The following is a 26572-nucleotide window of genomic DNA, read 5'->3' as shown; positions in this document are numbered from 1 at the left end:
TGTTTCCATGCTGTAAACCTCTATGACTATGATTCTATGACTAGTATATAGAGGTGCCAACTAGAGAGGATGCGATATTGGATCTCCTATTGGGAAATGAGTTAGGGCAGGTGATGGATGTGAGTGTGAGGGAACACTTTGGATTCAGTGATCATAATACCATTAGTTTCAACCTGATCATGGATAAGGATAGATCTGGTCCTTGGGTTGAAGTTCTGAACTGGAAAAAGGCCAAATTTGATGAAATGAGAAGGGATCTGGGAAGTGTGGATTGGCACAGGCTGTTCTCTGGTAAGGATGTAAATGGAAAGTGGGAGGCCTTCAAAGGAGAAATTTTGAGAGTGCAGAGTTTGTATGTTCCTGTCAGGATTAAAGGCAAAGTAAATAGGAATAAGGAACCTTGGTTCTCGAGGGAGATTGTAACACTGATTAAGAGGAAGAGAGAGTTGTATGAAATGTACAGGCAGCAAGGAACACATCAGATGCTCGAGGAGTATAAAAAGTGCAAGAAGCTACTTAAGAGGGAAATCAGGAGGGCTAAAAGAAGACATGAGGTTGCTTTGGCAGACAGAGTGAAGGAAAATCCAAAGAGCTTCTATAGGTATGTTAGGAGCAAAAGGATAGTGAGGGATAAAATTGGTCCTCTTGAAGACCAGAGTGGTAGACTGTGTATGGAACCAAAAGTGATGGGGGAGATACTAAATGGTTTTTTTGCATCCGTATTTACTGAGGAAACGGGCATGGAGTCTACGGAAATAGGGCAAACAGGTAGGGAGGTCATGGAACCTTTACAGATTAAAGGGGAGGAGGTGCTCGCTGTCTTGAGGCAAATCAGAGTGGATAAATCCCCAGGACCAGACACAATATTCCCACGGACCTTGAGGGAAGCTAGTGTTGAACTTGCAGGGGCCCTGGCAGACATATTTAAAATGTCAGTATTCACGGGGGAGATGCCGGATGATTGGAGGGTGACTCATGTTGTTCCGTTGTTTAAAAAAGGTTCCAAAAGAAATCCGGGAAATTACAGGCCAGTAAGTTTGACGTCGGTGGTGGGCAAGTTATTGGAAGGTGTGATAAGGGATAGGATCTGCAAATATTTGGATAGACAGGGACTTATTAGAGAGAGTCAACATGGCTTTGTGCATGGTAGGTCATGTTTGACCAATCTATTAGAGTTTTTCGAGGAGGTTACCAGGAAAGTGAATGAAGGGAAGGCGGTGGATGTTGTCTACCTGGATTTCAGCAAGGCCTTTGACAAGGTCCCTCATGGGAGGTTAGTTAGGAAGGTTCAGTCGCTAGGTATACATGGGGAGGTAGTAAATTGGATTAGACACTGGCTGAATGGAAGAAGCCAGAGAGTGGTTGTGGAGGATTGCTTCTCTGAGTGGAGACCTGTGACTAGTGGTGTGCCGCAGGGATCGGTGTTGGGTCCATTGTTGTTTATCATCCATATCAATGATCTGGATGATAATGTGGTAAATTGGATCAGCAAGTTTGCTGATGATACAAAGATTGGAGGTGTAGTGGACAGTGAGGAAGGTTTTCAAAGCTTGCAGAGGGATTTGGACCAACTAGAAAAATGGGCTAAAAAATGGCAAATGGAATTTAACGCAGACAAGTGTGAGATATTGCACATTGGAAGGACAAACCAGAGTAGAACGTACAGGGTAAGTGGTAGGACTCTGAAGAGTGCAGTTGAACAGAGGGATCTGGGAATACAGGTACAGAATTCCCTAAAAGTGACTTCACAGGTGGATAGGGTCGTAAAGAGTGCCTTTGGTACATCGGCCTTTATAAATCGGAGTATCGAGTATAAAAGTTGGAGTGTTATGGTAAGGTTATATAAGGCATTGGTGAGGCCGAATTTGGAGTATTGTGTCCAGTTTTGGTCACCTAGTTACAGGAAGGATGTAAATAAGGTTGAAAGAGTGCAGAGAAGGTTCACAAGGATGTTGCTGGGACTTGAGAAGCTGAGTTACAGAGAGAGATTGAATAGGTTGGGACTTTATTCCCTGGAGCGTAGAAGATTGAGGGGAGATTTGATAGAGGTGTATAAGATTTTGATGGGTATAGATAGAGTGAATGCAAGCAGGCTTTTTCCGCTGAGGCTAGGGGAGAAAAAAACCAGAGGGCATGGGTTAAGGGTGAAAGGAGAAAAGTTTAAAGGGAATATTAGGGGGGGCTTCTTCACGCAGAGAGTGGTGGGAGTGTGGAATGCGCTGCCGGATAAAGTGGTAAATGCGGGGTCACTTTTAACATTTAAGAAAAACTTGGACGGGTTCATGGATGAGAGGGGTGTGGAGGGATATGGTCCAAGTGCAGGTCAGTGGGACTAGGCAAAAAATGGTTCGGCCCAGACAAGAAGGGCCAAAAGGCCTGTTTCTGAGCTGTAATTTTCTATGGTTCTATATATATATATATATATAGGTACTAATTGTTCTATTCTAGGTACCCAGGCGGTGAAGGATAGAAGTGGAGCCTAATCTTTACATACTGTATAAGCTTTTATTTACAAATATACACATTGCAAAAACATACACCTCCGAAACAACAGCCGTAAATATATTGATATAGTAAAACTGCTTCTTGCCTGTTTGAATGTTGTAAATGAGGAACTGCATTGTTATTCAACTGTCACCATTCAGAATGTAACTCTTATTATCATAGATGAGCATCACCCGCCACCATTTCAGCAGTTAAACATGAAGCGGCATGGTGACACAGTAGTTAGCACTGCTGCCTCACAGTGCCAGAGATCTGAGTTCAATTCTGGCCTTGGGTGACTGTGTGTATGGAGTTTGCACGTTCTTCTTGTGTCTGCGTGAGTTTCCTCTGGGTGCTCCGGTTTCCTCCCACACTTCAAAGATGTGCAGACTAGGTGGATTGACTATGCTAAATTGTCCCTTGGTGTCAGGGGGATTAGCTAGAATAAGTATGTGGGGTTATGGAGATAGGCCTGGGTGGGATTGTGGTTGGTGCAGGCCTCCTTCTGCACTGTAGGGATTCTACGAATAAGCAATGGCTTAAGTGACATTCTTTAGTCATTTCTTAGTCCCTATGATCTGCCAGTGTGTAACTCCAGTGCAATTAATTTGAAGAAATTTCAGAGGATGATTTTTAAAAAAGGTCCCCTAGAAAGTGTTTAAAAAACCGAGTTGCATCTGTAGGGAAGAACAGCTTCACGTTGCAGAAAGTATTCTAGTATTTTCTGCATGCTCCTGAGAACCAGGAATCTGTCAAATTGAATTTTATTAATGTAGTAAAATGTAAAATTTAATTGCATACTCTGCATTGCTAGAATGTGATGTTGAGAGGTTTCTCTCTCCTGTTTACAATTTACTCAAGAATGTGTGAAATTGCTTAGGTTGCCAAGTTCTTCATCGGCTGAGGAATCCAATTGCCACAGAACCAGTACCAACTGCAGCAAAACCACTCATAATTTGATTTCACCTCACCCAATTGTCAGAGGTATGCCATACTTTCCAGTTCTGGTAGTTTGGTGTTTCAAGTTATTTAATATGCTTTCTTTTAGTGGATCCCTTGTTTCTGCTCTAGCTCACCTGCATACAATACACTGCTGTGAATTTATGACAGCAATCAAACCTTCTGTTAGTTTACTTTTTATTCTTCTTATGATATACTTAGTTGTGCAAAAGGAGGTCTTGTAGCGCAGTGGGTAATGTTTCTACCTCGGAGCCAGAAGCTCTAGGTTCCAGCCCTATTCCAAGACTTGATGGCCACAGAAGGTGCATTCATAACATGGCCAGGCAGATTTATTATCAATCTGTAAATCCTTTTGTTAGACATATGGTAAATGGGAGAGTGCCTTGATCAATCACACCTGAAGCAGAGTGATGGTCCCTCAAGCTATAGCCTCTGGTAACATCTGGCGACCTGTTCCGGGAAAAAAGCAACCGTGGAAACTGCCTTATGTGCCACTAAGCATGATAAAACACAAAGTATAAGTTGTACTTTAAGTTCATCTCAGCCAAACTCTAAATCAGGAAAAACAATGATACTCTATAAATTTCTGACCAGTTAATCATGCTACAATACTTTCCATAGCATTAGATTCAATGAGAGAAAAAATTCTGCTAAGCTTTTCACTCCTGAATGGACATTAAGTAAGTGCCGTATCTGGTTCAGCTGTTATATCTCAGCTGTGGTTCAATTGCCTGCTGGTTCTTTCAGTCTATGGTCCCTATGATAAATGGCAATTAGGTTAAGATACTGAAGGTTTGCCACCAGCTAGGGAATTATACCCAGCAAAATGATAAGCTCAGAAAAGGAGACAGAAACTTAAAAACTCTCCCAAGTTCCCAATAGAAAATGAGCAGCATAGGGAAAGTCTCATTACATATTACCAAGTTGAAAATACTCTAGTTCCTTGGTAGATCCTGCTGCGAAAGCAGATGCCAATTGACTATTTTTCTACCATCAGCTGGTTGACCATGTAAAGATTACACATCCGATACAGGAGAAATTACTCAGCAAAATAAAGATAATGGACCCAATCACTAAAAACTTGGTCAGACTCAGTAAAAATTAAAGTTGGATGGAAATGATCAATCCTGTAATGGTTCAATTTAGTTAAGAATACTTTAGTAAGGGTACAGTATTAGAATTTGTGTTCATGTGAAAGTTAGTCAGCAGCAAGGACTGGCCAGGTCAAATGGTCTGATTTGGTGCTGTACTGTTTCAATAATCCAGTAATGCACGTTAAATACATTAAGTCGGTAACATTTCTGTATGTGATCATAATTTTAAAATTGTGCGCAAACAAACTGTATTGTATAATGTCATGGCTAGTTGTATTAGTGATCACCAAATCAAGTGATGGACTACTAATTTTCCTGTTTCCTCTCATATTAATATTTTCTCAGCAATGGAGGAACGAGCAAAGCAGCGCATGGAAAGAAGAAAAGAACTGGAGGAGATCAAAAGAAGAAAGGAGCAAGAGAAACTTGTAAGTAAAAAGAAAATAGTTATGATAATATTTTACATTTACGTCTATTCTTATGCTTATTACTTTTTCAGTTTTCCCATTTTCTTTGATAATTTAATGGGCAGTAATTTTAATACCAATTAAATAGCATGCATGGTATGACTATGCATAAAAATTACAATTAATTGAACAGATAGATACATAAACAGAAAATGCTGGGAAATCTCAGCCGGTTTAAAGCTAAGATTATCTCTGACGAAGGGTCATCCAGACTTGAAATGTTGGCTCTATTCTCTCTCCACAGATGCTGTCAGACCTGCTGAGATTTCCCAGCATTTTCTGTTTTTGGTTCAGATTCCAGCATCTGCAGTATTTTGCTTTTAAGATAGATATATAACATTGTATATAGAGCAAATAATTGCATTCTACACCTGACTCTAAGATGGATACCTGATACATGAATATAACATCAAGACTTCTAATGAAAATGATGCCCGATCGAACAGAACATCCCAGAAGCAGTTACAGTTCCACTTGGAGTTAAGCTAGCCTTGGATTAAGTGAAGAACTAAACGGCAGGTCAGATGGGCTGATCAGTGGCAAATGGAATTTTATCCAGATAAGTGTAAGATGATGCACTTGGGCAAGGCGAACAAGGCAAGGAAATACATGATGAACGGCAGGACTCTGGGAAGCGTCGAGAGGGATCTTGGTGTGCAAGTGCACTTAAGGTAGTAGGGCAGGTGGATAAAGTGGTTAAGAAGGTATAGGGTATACTTGCCTTTATTAGCCGAGGCACAGAGTTTAAGAGCAGGGAGGTTATGCTGGAACTATATAAAACATTGGTTAGGCCACAGCTAGAGTATTGTGTGCAGTTCTGTAATCCGCATTATAGGAGGGATGTGAAAGCACTGGAAAGGGTGCAGAGTAGATTTACCAGGAAGTTGCCTGGGGTGGAGAGTTTTAATTATGAAGAGAAATTGGATAGGCTGGAGTCATTTTCCTTGGATCAGAGGAGACTGAGGGGGTACATGATTGAAATTATAAAATTATGAGGGGCATAGATAGAGTATGATGTGGATAGAGCACAACGATGGCATTGCTGCAACTGCCTCAGTACTCAACGCCGACAACAGCCAGTTTCCAGATGCAATTTTACAACTCATCCGCTTCATTCTGGACCACAATGTCTTCACCTTCAACAACCAGTTCTTCATCCAGACACACGGAACAGCCATGGGGACCAAATGTGCACCTCAATATGCCAACATCTTCATGCACAGGTTCGAACAAAACCTCTTCACCACACAGGACCTTCAAACGACGCTATACACTAGATACATCGATGACATTTTCTTCCTTAGGACTCATGGTGAACAACCATTGAAACAATTATATGATGATATCAACAAGTTCCATCCCACCATCAGACTCACCATGGACTACTCTCCGGAATCAGTTGCATTCTTAGACACATGCGTCTCCATCAAGGACGGTCACCTCAGCACGTCACTGTACCGCAAGCCCACGGATAACCTCATGATGCTCCACTTCTCCAGCTTCCACCGTAAACACGTTAAAGAAGCCATCCCCTACGGACAAGCCCTCCGTATACTCAGGATTTGCTCAGATGAGGAGGATCGCAACAGACACCTCCAGACGCTGAAAGATGCCCTCATAAGAACAGGATACGGCACTCGACTCATCGATCGACAGTTCCGACGTGCCACAGCGAAAAACCGCACCAACCTCCTCAGAAGACAAACACGGGACACGGCGGCAACAGAGTACCCTTTGTTGTCCAGTACTTCCCTGGAGCGGAGAAGCTACGACATCTTCTCCAGAACATTCAACATGTCATTGATGAAGACGAATATCTCGCCAAGGCCATCCCCACACCCCACTTCTTGCCTTCAAACAAGCGCACAACCTCAAACAGACCACCGTCCGCAGCAAACTACCCAGCCTTCAGGAGACCAGTGACCACGACACCACACAACCCTGCCACAGCAACCTCTGCAAGACGTGCCGGATCATCTCATGTGAGAACACCATCCACCAGGTACACGGTACATACTCTTGCAACTCGTTCAACGTTGTCTACCTGATACGCTGCAGGAAAGGATGTCCCGAGGCATGGTACATTGGGGAGACCATGCAGACGCTACAACAACGGATGAATGAACACCGCTCGACAATCACCAGGCAAGAGTGTTCTCTTCCTGTTGGGGAACACTTCAGCGGTCACGGGCATTCGGTCTCTGATCTTCGGTAAGTGTTCTCCAAGGCGGCCTTCACGACACATGACAACGCAGAGTCGCTGAGCAGAGACTGATAGCCAAGTTCCGTACACATGAGGACGGCCTCAACCGGAATCTTGGGTTCATGTCACACTATCTGTAACCCCCACGACTTGCCTGGGCTTGCAAAATCTCACTAACTGTCCTGGCTGGAGACAATACACATCTCTTTAACCTGTGCTTAACGCTCTCTCCACTCACATTGTCTGTACCTTTAAGACTTGGTTACCTGTAAAGACTTGCATTCCAACCATTACTTTGTAAATTGAGTTTGTGTCTTTATATGCCCTGTTTGTGAACAGAACTCCCACTTACCTGACGAAGGGGCAGTGCTCCGAAAGCTAGTGGCTTTTGCTACCAAATAAACCTGTTGGACTTTAACCTGGTGTTGAGACTTCTTACTATGGATAGAGTAGACAGGAAGAAATTTTTCCCCTTGCTGAAGGGGCCAATGACTAGGGAACATCGATTTAAGGTAAGGGGCAGGAGGTTTACAGGGGATGTGAGGAAAAACCTTTTTCACCCAAAGGGTGGTGAGAGTCTGGAATTCACTGCATGAAAGGATGGCGAAGGCAGAGACCCTCAAAACATTTAAGTATTTAGAAGTGCACTTGCGATACCAAGGCATACAAAGCTATGGGCCAATTGCTGGACGATGGGATTTAGAATAGTTATGTAGTTTGACTTTGGCCAGCACAAACTTGATGGGCCAAAGGGCCTTTTCCTGTGCTATGTACATCAATGACTGTATAAACAAATATGTATCTTATACTATGATAATGCATTCATTCTGCCTGGATCCCTTGTAGCTAGTGAGCAGGGGCCCAAATCTTCCAATCTCTGGATCATCAAAGACTGGACGTACAACTGAGATGTGTGTCATAACCCCGTGGAAGACCTGACATGCTGACTTATATGGCAATTGCCTGGGAAGTTTCAGTTACCGATGCACAGCTTCCCAGCTCCCCCCGGGTCCCTCCGTGAATGTCCCTGACTCGGAATTAGAGATTGAGACTTCAAACAGCTATGCTATATGTACTTGGATAGTTACCAAAGAAATGTTAGATTAAAACTTAGTCTAACATCTGGTAACTACACCACTCCCCCACAACCATCTCCCAGATCTGACTACCACCTCGCCCACACCACCCACCTCAACTAAACACCTACCTCACCCAACCACTTTCTATGCACCCCACCCACTCACACAGCCTAAACACCTACCTACCCATTTAGCCACCTTACCCACCTACCCATTCTATCAATTCACTCATTTTTCTACTCACCCATTCTCTAACTTTCAAACTGGATATTTAAACTAGTGTTGTAAAAAGGGGATTTGACAGTCTGCACCCCGACTGTACCACACTTGGAGCTCGCGAGAGCATCTCTGGAAAAGCCAGGCTCAGAAGATTCTGGAAGAAATGTGGGGCTGTGCAAGTCAGAGTGAGATGTGGATTTCTGACAAGGATTGCTGCTCCTAGGAAGATTTGGGTTTAAGATCTTCTTGCTGAATTACAAGCTAGGTTCCAGAGTTGAAAGGATAATGTATTTATCCACTTGCTACACAGTCACTAGAGCAGATATTTTTTAAAGCCATTCTTGGTGAAATATATTTAATAAAATACTTTTAAAATACATTGCAATTATTTAAAACTGGGTGTAAACCCTCAGTTCTCAGCTGTAGCTCAATTGATAGCATTGGTACTTTGGTACATTCAAGTCTCACTCCACGACTTGAGTGCATGAACCTAGGCTAACCCTTCAGTGAGGAAGTGCAGCATTGTCAGAATGCTGTCCTTCTGATGAGATGTTAAATGAATAGAGGAGGCACTATTTCAAATAAGAGTAGGGTTTTTAAAAATTATTTCGTGGAATACAGGTGTTGCTTTGTTGTCCTTGAGGGACTGCTAGGCCATTTCAGAGGTTAGTTAAGAATCAGCCACATTGCTGGGGGTCTGGAGCCACAGGGTAAGGATGGCAAATTTGGTTCCTGAAAGGGCATTAGTGATCCAGATGAGTTTTTACAACAATTGACAATGGTTTCATGGTCACTATTATGGAGACTAGGTTTTTTAAATTCCAGATTTTATTCATTGATTTTAAATTCCACTAGCTTTGACCCATGCTCCTGGAGCATTATTCTGGGCCTCTGGATTACTAATGCAATGACATTGCCAGTTCGCCACTTGGTACAGTCTTCCCTGGTGTACTGGTGGATGGTTATCCCAAATCACCAAGACAAGAACAGATTTGATGTTTGTAGGAGATTGCAGTGTGCAAATTGACTACCAGGTTTCCTACATTAACTACACTTTAGAAAATACTTAATTGACTGTACTTCACTGGACTTCTAGTGGTTGTTTAAGGTGCCATATAAATCTTTTCTTTATAAGCAAAAGATTCTGGTTCAGCCAAAATGATAGTGTCACTTTTACCTCCGCACATAATGCTGTGGAAGGTATTTAAGCTTGCTAAGCTTAAATATTACACTGCGGTTCCATCACAGAACATTTTACTATTTGCTTTCTCTATAATTTTTAAGGGTAATGATTGGTGACCCATTACTGATGTAGGACTTTACATTGTACCATTGGCAGCTGCATATAGAAATAAGAAAACAAGTAAAAGTGACAGTCTTCTCTTTTCTAAATTGTTCACTTTCTAATCATGGGGTCTGCAGGTTGTCAAGACTTTCTCTCAAGCAAGCTTTGTATTGAGAGTGCAAGTGACAACACAAACAAGATCCATTTGAGCACATTTTGGAATAGCAATTTAATACCTGAGAAATAGGAAGTTTGAGCTTGAGAAGCTTTAATTTATAAATTGTCTGACTTCAGAATGTTTTATTTTTCGTGGTTGATTCAAGGCTCACCTGAGAGCAGAAGAAGAAGAGCGGGAGAGACAGCTGCAAGCTGAGAAACAGGCAGCTCTAGAAAAGAAGCATGAGGAGAGAAGATTGCAAAGACAGGTCTGAATTTTAAAAGAATATTTATAATAGCTGCTATTCAACCAACATATTTTTGTATGATTTATTTAGATATAATTGAAAGATTTCCAATTAAGTGGAAAGATGTTATTTTCATATGTATTTTGAGTTCGCTATGCACACATTGAAGGACTGTTAACAGTATTTTACTTCAGTCTAGACTGTATCATTTTTCATTTGTGCTCTTTGCAGGTGGGACTAAATAGTTCTGAGGCTAAAAGTGTTAATTTCATTCTCTGACTAGCAGAACTAACTGTCAGTACAAAGAAAGAAAATATATAAAATTATATATTATTTGAAATAGTATTGTAATATTATTTGAAATATATAAAATTTAGTTATTTCCAAAAGTACAGTGGATTGCCACAGAACTTTTAAAATCTGGTTCCATACTAGATAATGAAACTGAACCTCGTGTGAAGCACAGCAGCTTGAGAACACCTTGGTTTATTGCATAGAAACATAGAAGATAGGAGCAAGAAGAGGCCATTTGGCTCTTCGAGCCTGCTCCGCCATTCATTACAATCATGACTGATTGTCTAACTCAGTAGTTTAATCCTGCTTTCTCCCCATAACCTTTGCTCTCATTCACCCCAAGTGCTATATCTAGCCACCTCTTGAATACAGTGCATGGATTCCTCAGAAGTAGTGCTGAAACTACTCTGCATTAATTCAAAGTATTAGTATGAATGACCCAAATAAAATCCTGTGTAACTCACAAATTTTGTAAGTAAAACATAACACTTAAAACTTAAACTATATGCCCAGGCTTGGTTGGCAAGTTGTGCTCAACTCTAATTTGGCCGAGGTGAAGTTAGACACAAGTTGCTGTGCTTTTAATTAACGTAAGTCCAAATGCAAAATCTCCCCGAATCAAAATAATTAAGTAGCGTAACTGAACACAATCAATATGCGACAGGAACAAGGCCAAACGGGAATTCTGAGGTACTGGGGTGAAGCACAACAACAACTTGTATTTACCTGATGCCTTTAACATCCCAAGGTTCTTCACAGAGACATTATAAAACAAAGTATGACATCAAGCCACATATGATGATACTGGGGCAGATGACCAAAAGCTTAGTCAAAAAAGGTGGTTTCAAAGAGTGTCTTAAAAGAACAAAGAGAAATAGAGTGGCAGAGTGGTTTATGGGGATGGGGAGAGTTAAAAATTCTGGAACTTAGGCCCTAGGCAGCTAAAGACACAATGTTGGAGAGTGTAAAATCAGGTATGCTTAAGAAGCTCGAAATTAGAGGAGTGCAGACAATTTGGAAGGCTGGAGGAGATGAGAAAGGTGGGCAGCAACTAGGCCATGAAATGACTTTAAAATAGGAATGAAAGTTTCAACATCTCAGGTAAAGAAGTGTTGTTTAACTGGGAACCAGTGTAGATTAACAAGCACAGTTTGATGGTTGATTTGGTGCAAGTTCTGTAAAAGGCAATATGGAAACACAAGTGGTAAAGTTCTGAGGAAAAGAAAATTCTTTAGAGTGAGAGCAAAATATCTACTAAGACTTGCAGCAACAATGCAGATCTATGGCATCAACTGACTAGTGGATTAACATGACCATGGGTGCCATAGCATGATCTACCCTCCTGAATGAACACGGTTGGTGAAAAGTCATTTTTTTGACCTTGGGCCATGGCCAGCTCTGTGAGCAGGGACTGGTTCAGTGGTAGGGATTGTTGCATTAGCTTGAAAGGCCGTGAACACTTGAGCATCGCAGTTATGGATGCAACAAATGCACAAATTACTTTTGCACTTTTTGATTTGGTTAAACTGTTATCTGGATGGATGCCGCAGAACGTACAGAACATATTTTAGGATAACTTTCAAAATCTTTAAAACTGAAAAATAAAAGTTTTCACTTAAATGTTAAACATTTGAAATCACAATTCCCTCAATGTTTATAATGGAATGGAGATTCTATAACTGCAGTGTTTTGTCTCTGCAACTGGGTGGTGCTGTTTGGCCCCATTTACTGACAACCAAGAGAAAGGGAAAATAAAGGTAAGGAAGAAGGGTTAAAACTGGTAACATTTTGTACTAGAAAGATTTTTCCTCGTTTTATGCTTTGAGTGATCTTTCATTAATTTATTTTTATTGTTTGATTAAAATCTTAAAAATCCGACATTAATTACGAAACTAAACAGTTAAATCAATAGAAGATTTACAAATACATAACTGATTTTTCAAATGTCTTTACAGAGAGAAGTTGAGAAGCAGCTGAAGTTAGAAAAAGAGAGACAATTCCAGACTGCTGCAGAAAAGCATCATCAGCATTTTCTTCTACAAAAGAGGGGCCTCGAACCCTGGAAAAAACTTGTAAAAATCTCCAAGCAAAACTCAAAGGTAACTTCTTTTATGTTTTGACAATCAAATCCAAGAAGTAAAGGAAACATTCAGGAGGCATTAATATTAAAAGTCTAAAGTATGAGGAAGCATTGTAGAGACCCAATACGAAGGTGAGAAATTACAAAGTGGAGCTCAATGCTCTGTCGTCTGAATGGAAGCTAACGGGTAAAATGGGGAGCTCATTACTCAGCATTCACATCGGCAAAGATGATTTCTGCTTTACAGCCATGGAAGGATTCGGTCTGAGATTTCTCCGTTTCTCTGCTGCTATGGCTGCTGAGTAAAGAGATCTCTTCCTAAAAAGCTATTTCTTTCACCCACTGTCGCCTCACATTTATCCGTTTTCCTGTGTTGTTCAAGTTGTTAACAGATGTGGTACATAAGGATATCCGAAACACCATTGCCTTTGCTCTAACTTGCACCAATACCATTCACCCATTAGCTCGGTGCACGCTGTCCTGCACTGCCTCCTGATTTAGTGACATCCCGATTCTAAAATTCTCATCTGTGTCTTCAAATCCCTATCTCTGTAATCTTGTCAAGTTCTACCATCCCCCCAAGATATTGGAGCTCATCTAATTTTGATCTGACCACCCCCCATTTTAAATACCATACCATTCCTGGCTGTGCCTTCAGCTGCCTGGGCCTCAAGCTCTGGAATTCCCTTCTTAAATCTCTACACCTTTCTTGTCTGCTTTGAGACACTCCTTAAAACCTACTGCATGGACCAAGCCAAACTTGGTCAAACTTTGCTTCATAAGCCCCCTGTGAAACACTTTAAAGGTGTTTTATTATGTTAAAGTTCATGTAAAATACAACTTGTAACTCATAGAATGCTTATTTTATTTCATAGCTAGCAGAAGATTACTACAATTCTTCAATCCTACACCTATGTCTACGTACCTGGCATCAGAATGTAACAGAATCATTGGCTGAGAAGAGTGTCAAAGCTGACAAAGTGTACCATGGGATTCTTCTTAAAAGGTGTTTCAACAGTTGGCTAAAGGTAAGTATATCCTACAACAAATTTTGTGGGTGTAGTGTGGTATATTTGATAATGTAATCTGTTTTTGTTTGGTAAATTCAAATTCAAGGAATATTTAAGTTTTTCAGGACTTCAATAAATCTCAAATTTTTGAATTAATAATTTTGACTTTGTTGAGCTTTAAAATGATTTAATTATTTTTGAAATATCTTTTAAAAATGTAATCCAGTCAATGGAAGATTGAATTTTGGGTACTTCGGACCACAGAAAGTAGAAGTGAACAGAAAAGACAATCAAACCTACATGTTCCCAAGAATGTATCAAAACATGCAGAGCAATTACTTGTATATAGTTTTAAAGTACTATTTTAAGGTTTTAAAATGCTGAATAATTCTAGAAATTTGCCATGTTAGCATGGCTCAGTGACTTTACACATTAAGGCTCTGCTTAACCCAGGGAGGGGAAAGTTTTTTATTTGTTGCCCAACCCTAATTGTCCTTGGCTTGCTTAGGCCATTTCAAGAGGGCAGTTTATAGATAACCACATTGCTGTGGACCTGTAGGCTAGACCAGATCAGGATGGTCGATAAGGGACATAAGTGAATCAATGGTAGTTTCATGATTCCAGATTTTACATGAGCTGAATTGGTGGGATTCAAACCTATGTCCCCAGAGAATTAGCCTGGACCTTTAGATTATTCAGCCAATGACAACACTACACCACCGTCTCCCCTACTGGAAAAGTTATTTAGCATCTGTGGAGAAAACAGACATTCTAGTTTTTGGATGTGGATTCTTTACCCAAAATATCAACTTGTATGTTCTCCCCACTTTCGCTGATTGAAATACCGAGTGTTCCTAGAGACTTTGCCTCAGATTTGCAACAACTGCAGTTGGTTTACTTTTTGTCTAGATGCGGAGGATTTTAACCGAGAACTGGTCATTAAGAGGATGCAGAGGACATTTAGCAGACTGGTTCTAGAGTTGAATGAATTCAGCTACAAGATTAGGCTGGAGAAGCTGGAATTGTTCTCTTTGGAACAAAGGAGGAGGCTGCCCAACCTTTAGGGGGTTAAAAATAAGGAACACTTCGCCAGTGTGCTGGTGAGACTGGAGGAGTATGGCAGCCAGCCTGGACTGCCCTCTTCCCTCGCAATGTAATAAATAGTGATAAACAATCCAATTAGAAATAAAATTGTTTCCAACTGCAGAGATCAAAGATCCAAGTAATGAAGCAGTTGGTGAATTCCTTGATTTTACAAAGAAAATTGAAGATTGAAATAAATGACTGGCAATTTGCTATGAAAATAATGATGCTACTTTCATTAGGGATTTTTCATCAGGCAAAGGGCTGACGCTGTATTGTCCTGAAGTTAAAAGAAGTGGTGATTGATTGAAATTTAAGAACTCATAATAAATTGTCTGCCACATAGGGATGAGGGAAGGTGCCAAGTGCGTGGCTCTTATTGACTTAAGTTCAGAAACTCAATGCAAATTGGTCAAATTTGTAGAGGATATCTAACCAGAAATTCATGGAATCCCTACAGGCCCATCGAGTCTGCAGACTCTGACAAAATATCTTACCTACGCCCTCTCCCCCTGCCCTATCCCTATGCCCCACACATTTACCATGGTTGATCCATCTAACCTACACATCTCTGGACACTAAGGGGCAATTTAGCATCTAACCTGCACATCTTTGGACTGCATACTTGAATTGCATACTTCTTGAACTAATTTGTTAGCGAACATAACTCCATTAGAATAAGAGTGCTAAATCTGATATCTTGAAGGTAAGATGGTATGAAAAGCCAATGCAATAAATTACTTCAAACTATTAAAACAATGGGGCACAAATTCAAACTAGGAAATGGCAAAACTTTTTGGAGTAAACAACACATGGAATTAACTTGTTACTTACAAAAGCAAACCATTACAAGTCATTTAAGAAGCAACTAGATTTGTGATGGGTGGATTGTGACATCTTTGTGGAAAGTAAGTTATAACACAAATGGCATTCATCTGTAATGGAAAGTAATAAATAATTGCTGCAGATGTGAGTAATGGTACATATGCAGTCAGGCATTTATAGTGCTTCTCAGCAATTGCTTGAGAATTGAGAGCCAATGCTGCTAGCATGTTGTATTGCCATCACATTAAATTTAAAGGTGTATGGATTAACAGAAAAGTTGTTTTTTTAATCTCCAATTCTTCTAGCAAACAGTAATACTGCTCTTAAAACGGGTAGCTATACTTTCTTTTGAAAAGAAAATACACAAGCCCCTCAGACTACCAAAATGCAGTCTTAAATTCATTCAAGAACATTCTTAGTTTGCAAATGGAATATTGTTTTATGTTTATAATTAGAATTCAGTCTGTTTCCTGTCATGTGAAGCACAGATTCAATGAAAACTTGTTAGTTTTTCTTTCAAATCCTTATCTGTGAGATTAGACACTACCTGATTAATTTAGAATTCAAGATGGTTAATAAACAGTTAGAGAAACATATACTGTTAAACAAAGATTCCCATATCTATAATCTCAAGTAAATGCAAAACTTGAGTGTTTGTAACTTCACCCCTGCGGTTAAGCTGAACAAATAGTTTCAAACCAATTCACTTGAATATGGAAATTATTTTGTCATTAATTTTGTGGGAAAGAAACAGTATTTAACTTGGCAGCTAATAGGCTGGTGGTCTGCGCAAGGTAAAAAGCTACAAAATATCAAGACCTGTTGCTATTCTATGATATTTTAATGCTTTGCCAAGGAATCCAGTGTGATAAATACATTGGCAAGTAGCAAGTGAAAAGATTTATTAAGCTAGAATGACTTTGATTCTAATTCCCTGTTTTGGCTATAGCCAGCAGAGTGCTTAAAAACCCAAACTCTGTCTTGTACGCTTTTCTTTCTTATCCTTCTTGGACTTCTCTTTGATGCAGACTGGATATTGGTTCAAAGTAACCCCTTTCCTTAGAATCTTTCTTCTCTCCACTGCAACGAACATGGTTTTGACCTCCTTATATCCTTAATTTGTCCCCTTCCTTACAAACTATTTGAGCCAATTGACCAGTCACTAGGGCACAAAACTAATTTTTAATGTGTCTCTGGCATCTGGCATGACCTCCTAGGCACAACATTCCCAAGTAAGAATTTTCACACTTCAGATACCCTTAAACAATTTGTACTGGTTTTGACTAGTCCTGTACAATTTCATAGTTACAAGCATGTATATAGGCTAGGATTATAAAAGATTCACTTGAGTGGCAAAATTTGAATACATGGTTTGCAAAGCATGATTCTAAAATATGATTTTTGCAGTGCAAAGATTACTACAATATTATGGAAGAAAAAGCAAATCAACACTATCGGACAGCTCTAAGAAGATCCACTTTTATTGCCTGGTTTGGTTACGTGTCAGAGGAAAAGATTGCATCATGGGAAAAGGAGAGAATTGGAGCAGAACATAATAAAAGGTAATAATTAAAGGCCCTTTAATTGTTGGAATACCAATTTAAAAAGTAGAACTCTTTGCAGCTGTAAATTAGTTATATTTGGTGAGTCTAACCGGCACAATACCAATTTTGAATATTTCTAAATTAATGACCAAAATATTTGTTCTAAATTTTATTTTCATAACTTACTCTATCAATTTGATTTCAGAATAATTATCTTGTAATTTGAGTATGTATTGCATTTTTTTCATTGCATGCTGTATTCCCATATGCAGGAGGATGGTCAAGATAGCTTTCAGAGCGTGGAAGAGTTTGCCAATACTCATGAAGGAAGAGATTAAAAAGGAAGAACGCATACAGCACTTTAGGAAAAAAGTTGCTGAAATTCTACCCGATTTTCAAACATCACATTAAATAAAAGAAGGTTTAAGAAGGATCTTGGCTGTGTACTGGAACAATGCATCACCCAGTTAGAAGATTCTTCTTCAAATCTCAGAATTAATTGAGCAATGAAAAGAACTCCAATACAGCAGGAAGGTCATTCCAACAGCAACTTCCATACTTGGTGGTGGAGTCCAAAAATTATACTGACATTAACACTAAAAAAACAATTTGAACAGTGAAATATTTTTATTGATATATTTATAAACAATAAAACATATGAATATTCAACATCGTATTAAAACAAGTTTTGCATTTTGATCTTTGGAGAATTCATGAAACAAAACACATCCCCACTGTAAATAAATAGAAATAATTTAACCAAATTTTATATAATTACAAATCTGGTTAGGTTCAGTAGTGTAGCGGTTACAATTATGTAACTTCAAACGTGAAGCTAAGCAATATTTCTGCAACAATATTTGCTTCTCCAATGAATGCTTCCTTAAAGCAGATCTCATGACAAGTTGTATCTTCCCACTTATAAATTGAGGAAACCATGTTTGCACCATTAAAATGCAAACAATGAATGAAGTCCCACACGAATATTTTTCGTAATAACCAAAATGTCTTTAAGAGAACATTTTCTTCAACATGTGAAGCAAATAACCTGCCTATAATGTATGGGAGCTTAAACATATGCTCTAATCACCTTGCAAAAGGATTCTTGACATTTCACTACAATCCAAGTTTAACAAGAAGAACCATGCTAAAGTTTATGTAAGAAAGTTACCTGATCATTTATATTTTTAAATATGAACAGATTAAAAGAGGATCAGAAGTTAATCATTTTTTAAAAAAATGATTAGAAGTAGATCAGTGAAAGAATTCTATAGATAACTTAAAAATAAATTGATGTCACAAACATTTTTTTAAAATCACTTTCAGAATTTTGGCCCTTTCCTATATATCACCACTTACACAAATGTATCATTGCATGTTATTTATTGTTTAGATACTCATGGGAAACTATATTTATTGTGAAAGAATCTGATTTTTAAAAGATATTCAGAGTTTGATTACTAATCTAGTTCCAATCATGTTTTATAGTTTTCTTTAGAAAAAATCTTTTTTGCAAAGACAAATCTTGTAGGTTGATAAGATTGTCATCTAAGTGCTACAATTTTCTAAATATCCCAGTTATACTAAACGTGATACAATGATTTGTACATAATATACATACTTGACTCAAACATGTTTTCTTCATTTGAATAGGAATTGTTTAGCTCAAAGACTTACCTAAGAGTAAAATTAAGATTCTACATGCTATAAAATTGAAGCTTGAAGATAAATATCTTGAGCTATGTTTTTTGTGCCAGAGATATTCAGTTACTTTCAAAAAGTGCTCTTTGTTTTCCCTTAGTCCATCAAGTTCCACCAATCTTATCCCTCTGGCTGAAGTAAATTGTCTTGCTGTAACTAAAGGAACATTGCATATATTGGTAAATAGGTTAGATTGTCAAATTTGGGCATGAATCATGACCACAGTGAGATTACAGCATTTGTTGCTTTATTTCTCAGTAAGATCACACACCTAATGTCCATTCCCACAAGTTAAGTTTTTTTTGGCTATTTTCTACCAAATGGCTATTTTCATCACAAATAGATTCTAGTTTGCTATGCTTCAAGCACTGTCCTCTGGGAATACTTGGCTGACTTAATAAATTGCAATACAATGTTTTCCATAAATCACAATTAAAGTGCATTGATGATCACAGATGTGTTACATTAACAGCAAAGTAAATAAAGCTTAACCAAAGGGTAATTCACAACACACATCAGCTAAAATTTAATGCCAGGCTTTTTTACACCATAAATGTTGAGGGTTGCATCAATGGACAGCATTAACACAGAGATAGAAAATTCATGAAATCGTATTGAGGCATATGGAAGACCAACAGTAGCACTATCTGTTTCTACCTGTCAAGATTAATTAAGTAAGGAGTCTAACAACACCAGGTTAAAGTCCAACAGGTTTATTTGGTATTTGCTACCAAATAAACCTGTTGGACTTTAACCTGGTGTTAGACTCCTTACTGTGTTTACCCCAGTCTAACGCCGGCATTTCCACATTAAGATTAATTAAAGCATTATGCCTGCCCAAGACTAATATAGCATTTTTAAAAATACGTAGATTATAGTTTGAGAAAACTTAGTTATAAAAAACATACTTTTTAATTAAGCATATGAATTGTATCCAACAATTTTAAACATTTTAGCTATCACTTCAATTCAGTTACAGCATTGGTTAGCGAAACACCTTCAGAAGAAAAGTTAAGAAATGATTGACAGCACATTATCTTTCTGGAGTGCCTCAAGTGACATTAAAATTAATTATACCACAGCCTAATAATCAACCGCACCTTTGAAGAAAATTAGTGATCCTATTTACTTAAAATTCTGTAAAAACATTGTTTCTATGTTTCCCCATCGCTAGAACAAATTCCAAAACATTGTAAATCTTCAAAGCAAAGGGAGAAACTGCACTTATAATTGTAGAACTTTGGCCAAACAAAAGGCACCAATCTATGCTTTTAGTATTTTTCCCGATATCAGAAGAGTCTGCAAAATACTCAGATGCCAGCCAGTTCCAAAGGGATCGCTGTCAGGAGATCACACTGTACATTGGAAAGGAGAGTCAAGCAATTAGGATAGTGGTGTTAATGACCTGGAACTCTGTGCACAGAGTGGTGAAAGCAGAGAGACGATCAAGGATTTTTGAAAAAAAATTAGATGATGACTTGAGATAAATAACCTTGCAGGTCTACGGGGATAGTGCAGGGGGAATGGACCTGGCTGGATGGCTTAACATAATGCCAGCAAGAACTCAATGGGCCAAATGGCCACCTTCTGTCCCATCATGACTAAATGACAATTAAGATTTTAATGGTTAGAAAAACTTGGAAGGACCTTTTCTAATACACTAATTAAATTTGGAACTTTTGAGAAAGCCGCAATATTTAAACTCCTGATTTGGTTTGAGATTTTACAACTTTGACAGCTGGCAAGAATAGAATATTGCTTTTGTTTTCAACATAAGTGAAATTAAACTAGTGACCACAACAGTGTTAATTCCACATGCATAAAGTTGCAATGAAAATCTGAAACCACTATAAAACTACATAACAGGCACATTTTCACTCTGCTTCAAATAGTAACTCGCATTAAAAAATTTCCTAAATCTATTTGTAATGTTTTCCAAAAGTTGCAAACCTTTTTCAGGCGTAGCAATTATTTACAATAAAGGTAGTGCACAGAATATATACTCATTCAGAAATATTGAAAGTCTCAAAAAGAGAATTTTATATTTGATCTTTTCTGAAATATTAAAGATGCTGGAAGTTTTTAAAAAATAGATATTTACATCTGCTGACAAAGTGATACTAATTGACAAATTAGTATAAACCCAGCATTGGTAGTATAATACTTAAATCAACAAAATGGCGAGAATATGGAGCCGATCTTGTGTGGAGAGAGAAATAATGCTTCAGGTTGATGATTATGTTCTGATGAAAGATCAACCCAAAAAGTTAACTCTGTCTACCTCTTCACTGTGTAATCTGTGTCTTCATATCATCAGTTGCAGCACAACCTCTAGAGTTATCCAGTCAACTCAGTTGTTGGGAAGAGACTGATACCCGAGGCCAGCATACTCACAGCTAACTTGGCAATGTGTGATTATGCAGACGAAACAGGCTGTATGCAAAATACACCCCAGTTCTCTTCAAAATGGAGAGGGCCAACTGCAAGTACAAGTGAGGCAGCATCAATTCACTCAAGACAGCTATTAAAAGCTTTACCAATGGATACCATCCTTGGATAGGTTTACATTAATATGGCTAAAAACACTTGATTTGACAACACAATATGGAGTGTTCTGGATTATGCCAAGCCTGAGTTCACACTGTAAAACAACAAGAGATTTAAAGATGTTGAATTCTAAAAATGTGAAAGTCAAACAAAATATTAAGAATCTAATCTAAAACACTTCCCCATCTCCTATACATGAACCTAACTGCAATTCTTGAAGCAATGTTATTAGAATTATAACTTCACTATAAATTTCAACTCTTTCTCCACTAGGCGACAATCTTTATTTAAGTAAGTTTGCCTTCTTAATGTACCCAATATTTTAAAAATATTGGAATCAAAAACTAGATTTTATATGCATGTTAAACAGGCTTCAGTTCTCTACTCACCCAAGCCCTGAACCTGCCAATTCCTTTTCATTGATTTTCCCTATATACACTTCAGCCTAATTTTTCACCCTGACGCATTATATATTGCATTCAATGTTCACTTCTTTCTCCTTATCCCTTGCAGCATTTGAGTTCTCCCACCAAACGGCAGCCTGCCTTCTGAAAATATTCCTGCCAGATTCTCCCAATCATATCACCAAAACTGGAAAAACAGCCTGTTGCATAACCTGTAAAATGCACATCAATTGGTATAATACTGGGATCTTGTGCATGTAAGATGAGAATTTGGATAAACCCCACACATAGAAATCAATCCACATCAAAAAACATTATGGAAAATTCATTCTTTCCAATCAGAGAGATTTATTTTCTGCTCATTTGCTATTTAAATAATTTACTTCAAAATCTGTTATTTGTTTTGGTGGAACAGAACATTGTGGCAAATAGACACACATTGAGTTACGAGTATGTGGGTAAGCCCTTGAATAAAACAAATCAGAAACATTATACCAAATCTTCAATGGTTGTCTTCACACGACGGGGCTGAAGTTTGAGGAACTCTCTCCAATTGTTAATGAGCCCTCGATTATACTCATCGGTTTTTATGATTAGTCCACAGAGGTACTTTTTTCCAGTTTTGTCTCTCAAAGCAAATCGTGTTTCTCTTTCTGTGATGTTGCAACTGATGTTGATGAGCTGGATGAGGAACAGATAGCCCATCCCTGCAGTGACTATTGTGCAATACCAGATGCAGGTGAATGACAATGCGGTACTGTGAAATAAATAAAACAGAATTTAAAACATTGTAGATATGTTGCATCTCTTCTATAAGTACCCTAGGCTAACACATTCAGAGCAGCAAGACTGATTACAGCAACATTTCCAGCAAAAAATATTTTAAAAGAATTTTGGAAATAACTCAAAAATATTTAGATGTGAAATAAAAAGGCAAACCTGCAAATGACATAATAAATAGGTTTAAATGTATTTTCTGCATTTTGTTAAAGATCGTGGTGTAAAACACAAACTTGCACCTTTCATAATTAAGCACAGAAAATAGGAAAGTGGTTAAAACAATGAAGCTTGACCTACCACATAAACCATTCTAGTTGTGAAAGTCCAATGAAGGGTTTTAAGATTTTGAAACAACCAATTAATTGCTTACTGATTTAACAGTATTGATGTGCTCAAGTTCACCAAGAACCCGAGGGATGTTCAGTTAGTGTTCATGGATAGGCAGGTAGCCGCCATTTCAACTGGAACTATTAGATATACTGATCTATATCTAGCTAATAGCAACAAACATTATGCCAATTTGTATTTCAATCCAAGATTTTAATCACTCCACAACTGGTAGGACATGCCTACAGCTGCTCAGATACCAAGCTCTGGAATTTCCTCCTTAAATCTCTCTGCCATTCCAACCCTCTCCTCCTTTAAGACGCTCCTTAAAACCTAGTTCCTTGACCACACTTTTGATCATATTCCTTTAAAGCCCCTTATGTGACCTGGTGTAAAATTTTATTTGATAACACTCCTGTAAACAGTGCCTTCGGATATTTTATTATGTTAAAAGGCACTAGTTGATTTGTTTTAAACATTGAAACTCCAATTCACCATGCCAGGATAATACAGTAATGTGCAATTCCTTATGCAATGAGATTCTAATCAAAGGAACACTGATATGGATGTTGATACTGAAAAATATTGAACAGAAGCCAAGTGAGTGATTTTCAGTCAGTGTATCACCAGTAGCCACTGCCTAAGGCACTGTTCAGTTCTCATCCTGTGTTTAGTGGAACACAGGAAGGAGACAGCATTTTGTTCCAACAAGTGTAACACTGGACATTTCCAGGGGGCTGGGGGGAGAAATCAGAGAGGTTTGTTATGTCAATTTCACAGTAATTGTTGTTTTATGCATGGTTTCATAATGGATGTTACTGGTCATTCCCAGTAGCCAAGACAATAAGATCAATGTAATTTCTTTCCAAATTTGATGAACACTGAAAGTGCTCAATGACAAGCAGTATGTTTAATTAAAAAATCCGTAGGTTATGAAATATTCAGCAATGCAGCATGTGAGTTGGAGTCACTCATTTTAAATGCCTACTTTACTGTTACGGTTATTATTCAACTCACCTTTCATGAGTACAAATACCTAAGCAAATACCTAAGCATCAGAGATGGCAAAGAGATTATATTCAATGAGATTGTAGAATTTATTACCATGAATCAAGGTCTACCTTACGATTTCATTACCTGTGAATGCCATGTATCTTTACCAGTGGAAAGAAACTTCTCTATTGGAATAGTCTCTTATTTAAACCAGAAGTTCAAACAAAAATTGTAAAAGTATTTGTATTTAATTTGAGAGTAGGATGAATGGAAGTGGTGCTTTAATACTCCCCATGGCCTTGTAGTGTGCCTTTCACATTACTTCAGATATAGTCAGCCATCATACTAAAGATCCCCCCCTAAGCACCAGGACAACATTGCTAAACATCTATTTTCACTTACATTTCATCAGATTTGCTTGTGGAGTCAACAACTTGGGTTACAGGTCACGAGAAAGACAAGAGAAGGGCAAAAGTGAGTGAACAGGTTACAGGAAAGGACAGAGCAGGTAGATAGACAACAACAACTTACATTTATAAAGCACCTTAAAAACATGCCCAAGGTGCTTCACAAGAGCATTAGTAATCAAAATATGACACCGAGCCACAGGACAGATGACCAAAAATTTGTCAAAAAGAGTTTTTGAGGAGCATCTTAAAAGAAAGAAAAAAATAGATGGGGAGGCATGGGAAGGGAATTCCAGAGCTTTGGGCCTTGGCAGCTGAAGGCACAGGCACCAGTGCTGAAGTATGTAAAACCAGGGTGGTTCAGAAGATCAGAACTGGAGTAGTGCAGCGATCTTGAAGGGCTGCAGGGAGGGGTGTTACAAAAATAGGAAGGGACAAGTTTATAGTGAGATTTGAAGACAAGGATTAGAATTATAAAACTGAGGCAATGTTGGACAGGGTTGTAATGTCAGTCACATGCAGAGATGAACAGGACTTGGTGAGAGTTAAGATACGGGCAGCAGAGCTTTGGATGAGCTCGAGTTTATGTAGTGTGTAAGATGGAAGAGCCAGGAGAGCACTAGAATGGCCAAGTTCAGAGTTAACAAAACATGAATGAGCTGAGGCAGAGTCAGGTAATGTTGGAAGCATGGTGTGAATATGTGAGCACAATGCATTGTCAAATATGGCAGTAAGGTAGTGGATAGTATGGTTTAGCCTCAAGACAGTTATCATGGAGAGAAATGGAGTCAATGTCTACGGAACAGACTTTGCGGCAATGTTTCAATCTTCCCAATATTCTACTCATCTGCTCACTGATGTTGGATAAGCAGTGTGACAAATCAGAGGGTAGAGGGACTAATGGGAAAATTTGAATGTGGTAAGCATGCACCTGCAACCTGGCAGGTTTGATCATGATGCCACCAAGGGGCAGCATGCAGATGAGAAATAGGATGCAAGAGGGGTGGTGGTTGTGGGGAGGTGAGTAGATCCTTGGGGGGCTCCAAAAGTAGTGGTGTGTGAGAGAGGAAAAGCCATTTAAGGTGATACTTTGTCTACAATTGGAACTAGCTGGAAGGTTAGGGCTGGGAGTTTTACGAGTTGATAGGTATGAACTGCCAACTATGAAAGATTAACATTGACATATTTGTGTCGATATAGCAAATGTTTTTATCTTTTTAGGTAGGGAATACTCCTCTTATAGTTGTGCTGCATATTTACTCAGTTGTTTTCAAGGACAGAGGACCATGGGATTTGGATGAGCAGATGAATACACATGCATGGACCTTCTGTCTTTTTTAGATCATTGCTGGTTTAGTACATTGTCCCTGTGGATCTGGCAGCAGGATTTCATTGTTTGTCTACCCTCAGCCTACCCCCAGCTTTGCAGTAGAATGCAGGTTGTGCAAAGGGGATTTGTTCAAGTCCCAGGAAAGGGATCATTTCCATGTTCTATGTACAAACCACGTTCTATGCACAAACCACGTTCTATGCATAATCACTGCTCTGATTAGCATATGTCATTGGGCACTTCACCAGCTGAGAGTAGGGGTGGGGAAAGGGAATAAGAGATCAGTGGTGGGAAGGTGGTGCATTTTCTCACTGCCAGAGATTTGCATTAGGCTGTGCATTTCAATTCGAGCCTTGCACTGTATCAGGCCAAGATCACAGTGGAGCAGATTTATAGGAATCTGTTCTTTGGGGCAACCTGGATCCCTGTTCAGAATGGTTGGTTCCAGGAGCAAGACCAAAGTGATGTGCAGCAGCAAGTAAACCTGATCATACTGTCACTAATCGCATCCAACAGGAAGAGACCTATCTGTAAATCTTGCACTGGGTCTGGTATGTAGTGTGTTGGACTTGATTGGTTCACAAACAATCTTATGGCAAATGCTAATGGTGAGGGTGTCTTCCTCAAATTTAGAATCAGGAAGGAATTTAGCATAAAATAATATCAAATGAAGTGGTGAGAATTTTAATGTTTGCAATGGAATATGGAAATGTGAGAAAAACTGCAGTCAAGGTGACTGCTTGACAAGATGCATGAACTAACTGGTAGTCTGTTTAATTGATGAAAGCAATGCTTAAAGTAGGCAAAATACTCTAATACAAATCTTATCTTCAAACAAGCCAATCAGATCTTCTGATTCCCAACATCCAACCTTAAAACAGAGAAGCTAAAAAAAAAAGCAACTTCTCTTGAAAGGGGGGGAAAAAATCAAGGAGCAACTGAGTTCCCATCCCTTTCCCCTGGATTAGTGTCACACTGTTTCAATATTAAAGCATGTTGAAATCAAACTTGCCCAGAGGCGAGTTTCATTTCCAATGATATCAGTTCTTTTA

At 38.8% G+C, this 26572-nt stretch overlaps 2 protein-coding genes across 6 annotated transcripts in view; one reads left to right on the top strand and one right to left on the bottom strand.

The window, feature by feature from the left end:
* ccdc191 (coiled-coil domain containing 191) overlaps positions 1–17700 on the top strand; it is a 60257-nt gene extending 42557 nt beyond the window's left edge. For both annotated transcript variants that reach the window (XM_078232442.1, XM_078232443.1), the window contains 7 exons: positions 3365–3468; positions 4884–4966; positions 10115–10216; positions 12445–12588; positions 13445–13597; positions 16895–17049; positions 17304–17700. In XM_078232442.1, the coding sequence (XP_078088568.1) occupies positions 3365–3468; positions 4884–4966; positions 10115–10216; positions 12445–12588; positions 13445–13597; positions 16895–17049; positions 17304–17442 (880 nt within the window). In that variant the 3' untranslated portion in view covers positions 17443–17700. The remainder of the gene's footprint in view (positions 1–3364; positions 3469–4883; positions 4967–10114; positions 10217–12444; positions 12589–13444; positions 13598–16894; positions 17050–17303) is intronic.
* A 3188-nt stretch (positions 17701–20888) lies between these two features.
* zdhhc23b (zDHHC palmitoyltransferase 23b) overlaps positions 20889–26572 on the bottom strand; it is a 28463-nt gene continuing 22779 nt past the window's right edge. For all 4 annotated transcript variants that reach the window (XM_078231979.1, XM_078231976.1, XM_078231977.1 and 1 more), the window contains exon 6: positions 20889–22440. In XM_078231979.1, the coding sequence (XP_078088105.1) occupies positions 22173–22440 (268 nt within the window). In that variant the 3' untranslated portion in view covers positions 20889–22172. The remainder of the gene's footprint in view (positions 22441–26572) is intronic.

The sequence above is a fragment of the Mustelus asterias genome, chromosome 17 (genome assembly GCF_964213995.1).
Source record: "Mustelus asterias chromosome 17, sMusAst1.hap1.1, whole genome shotgun sequence".
Lineage (NCBI taxonomy): Eukaryota > Metazoa > Chordata > Chondrichthyes > Carcharhiniformes > Triakidae > Mustelus > Mustelus asterias.
This window is presented reverse-complemented; position numbering and strand designations above follow the sequence as displayed.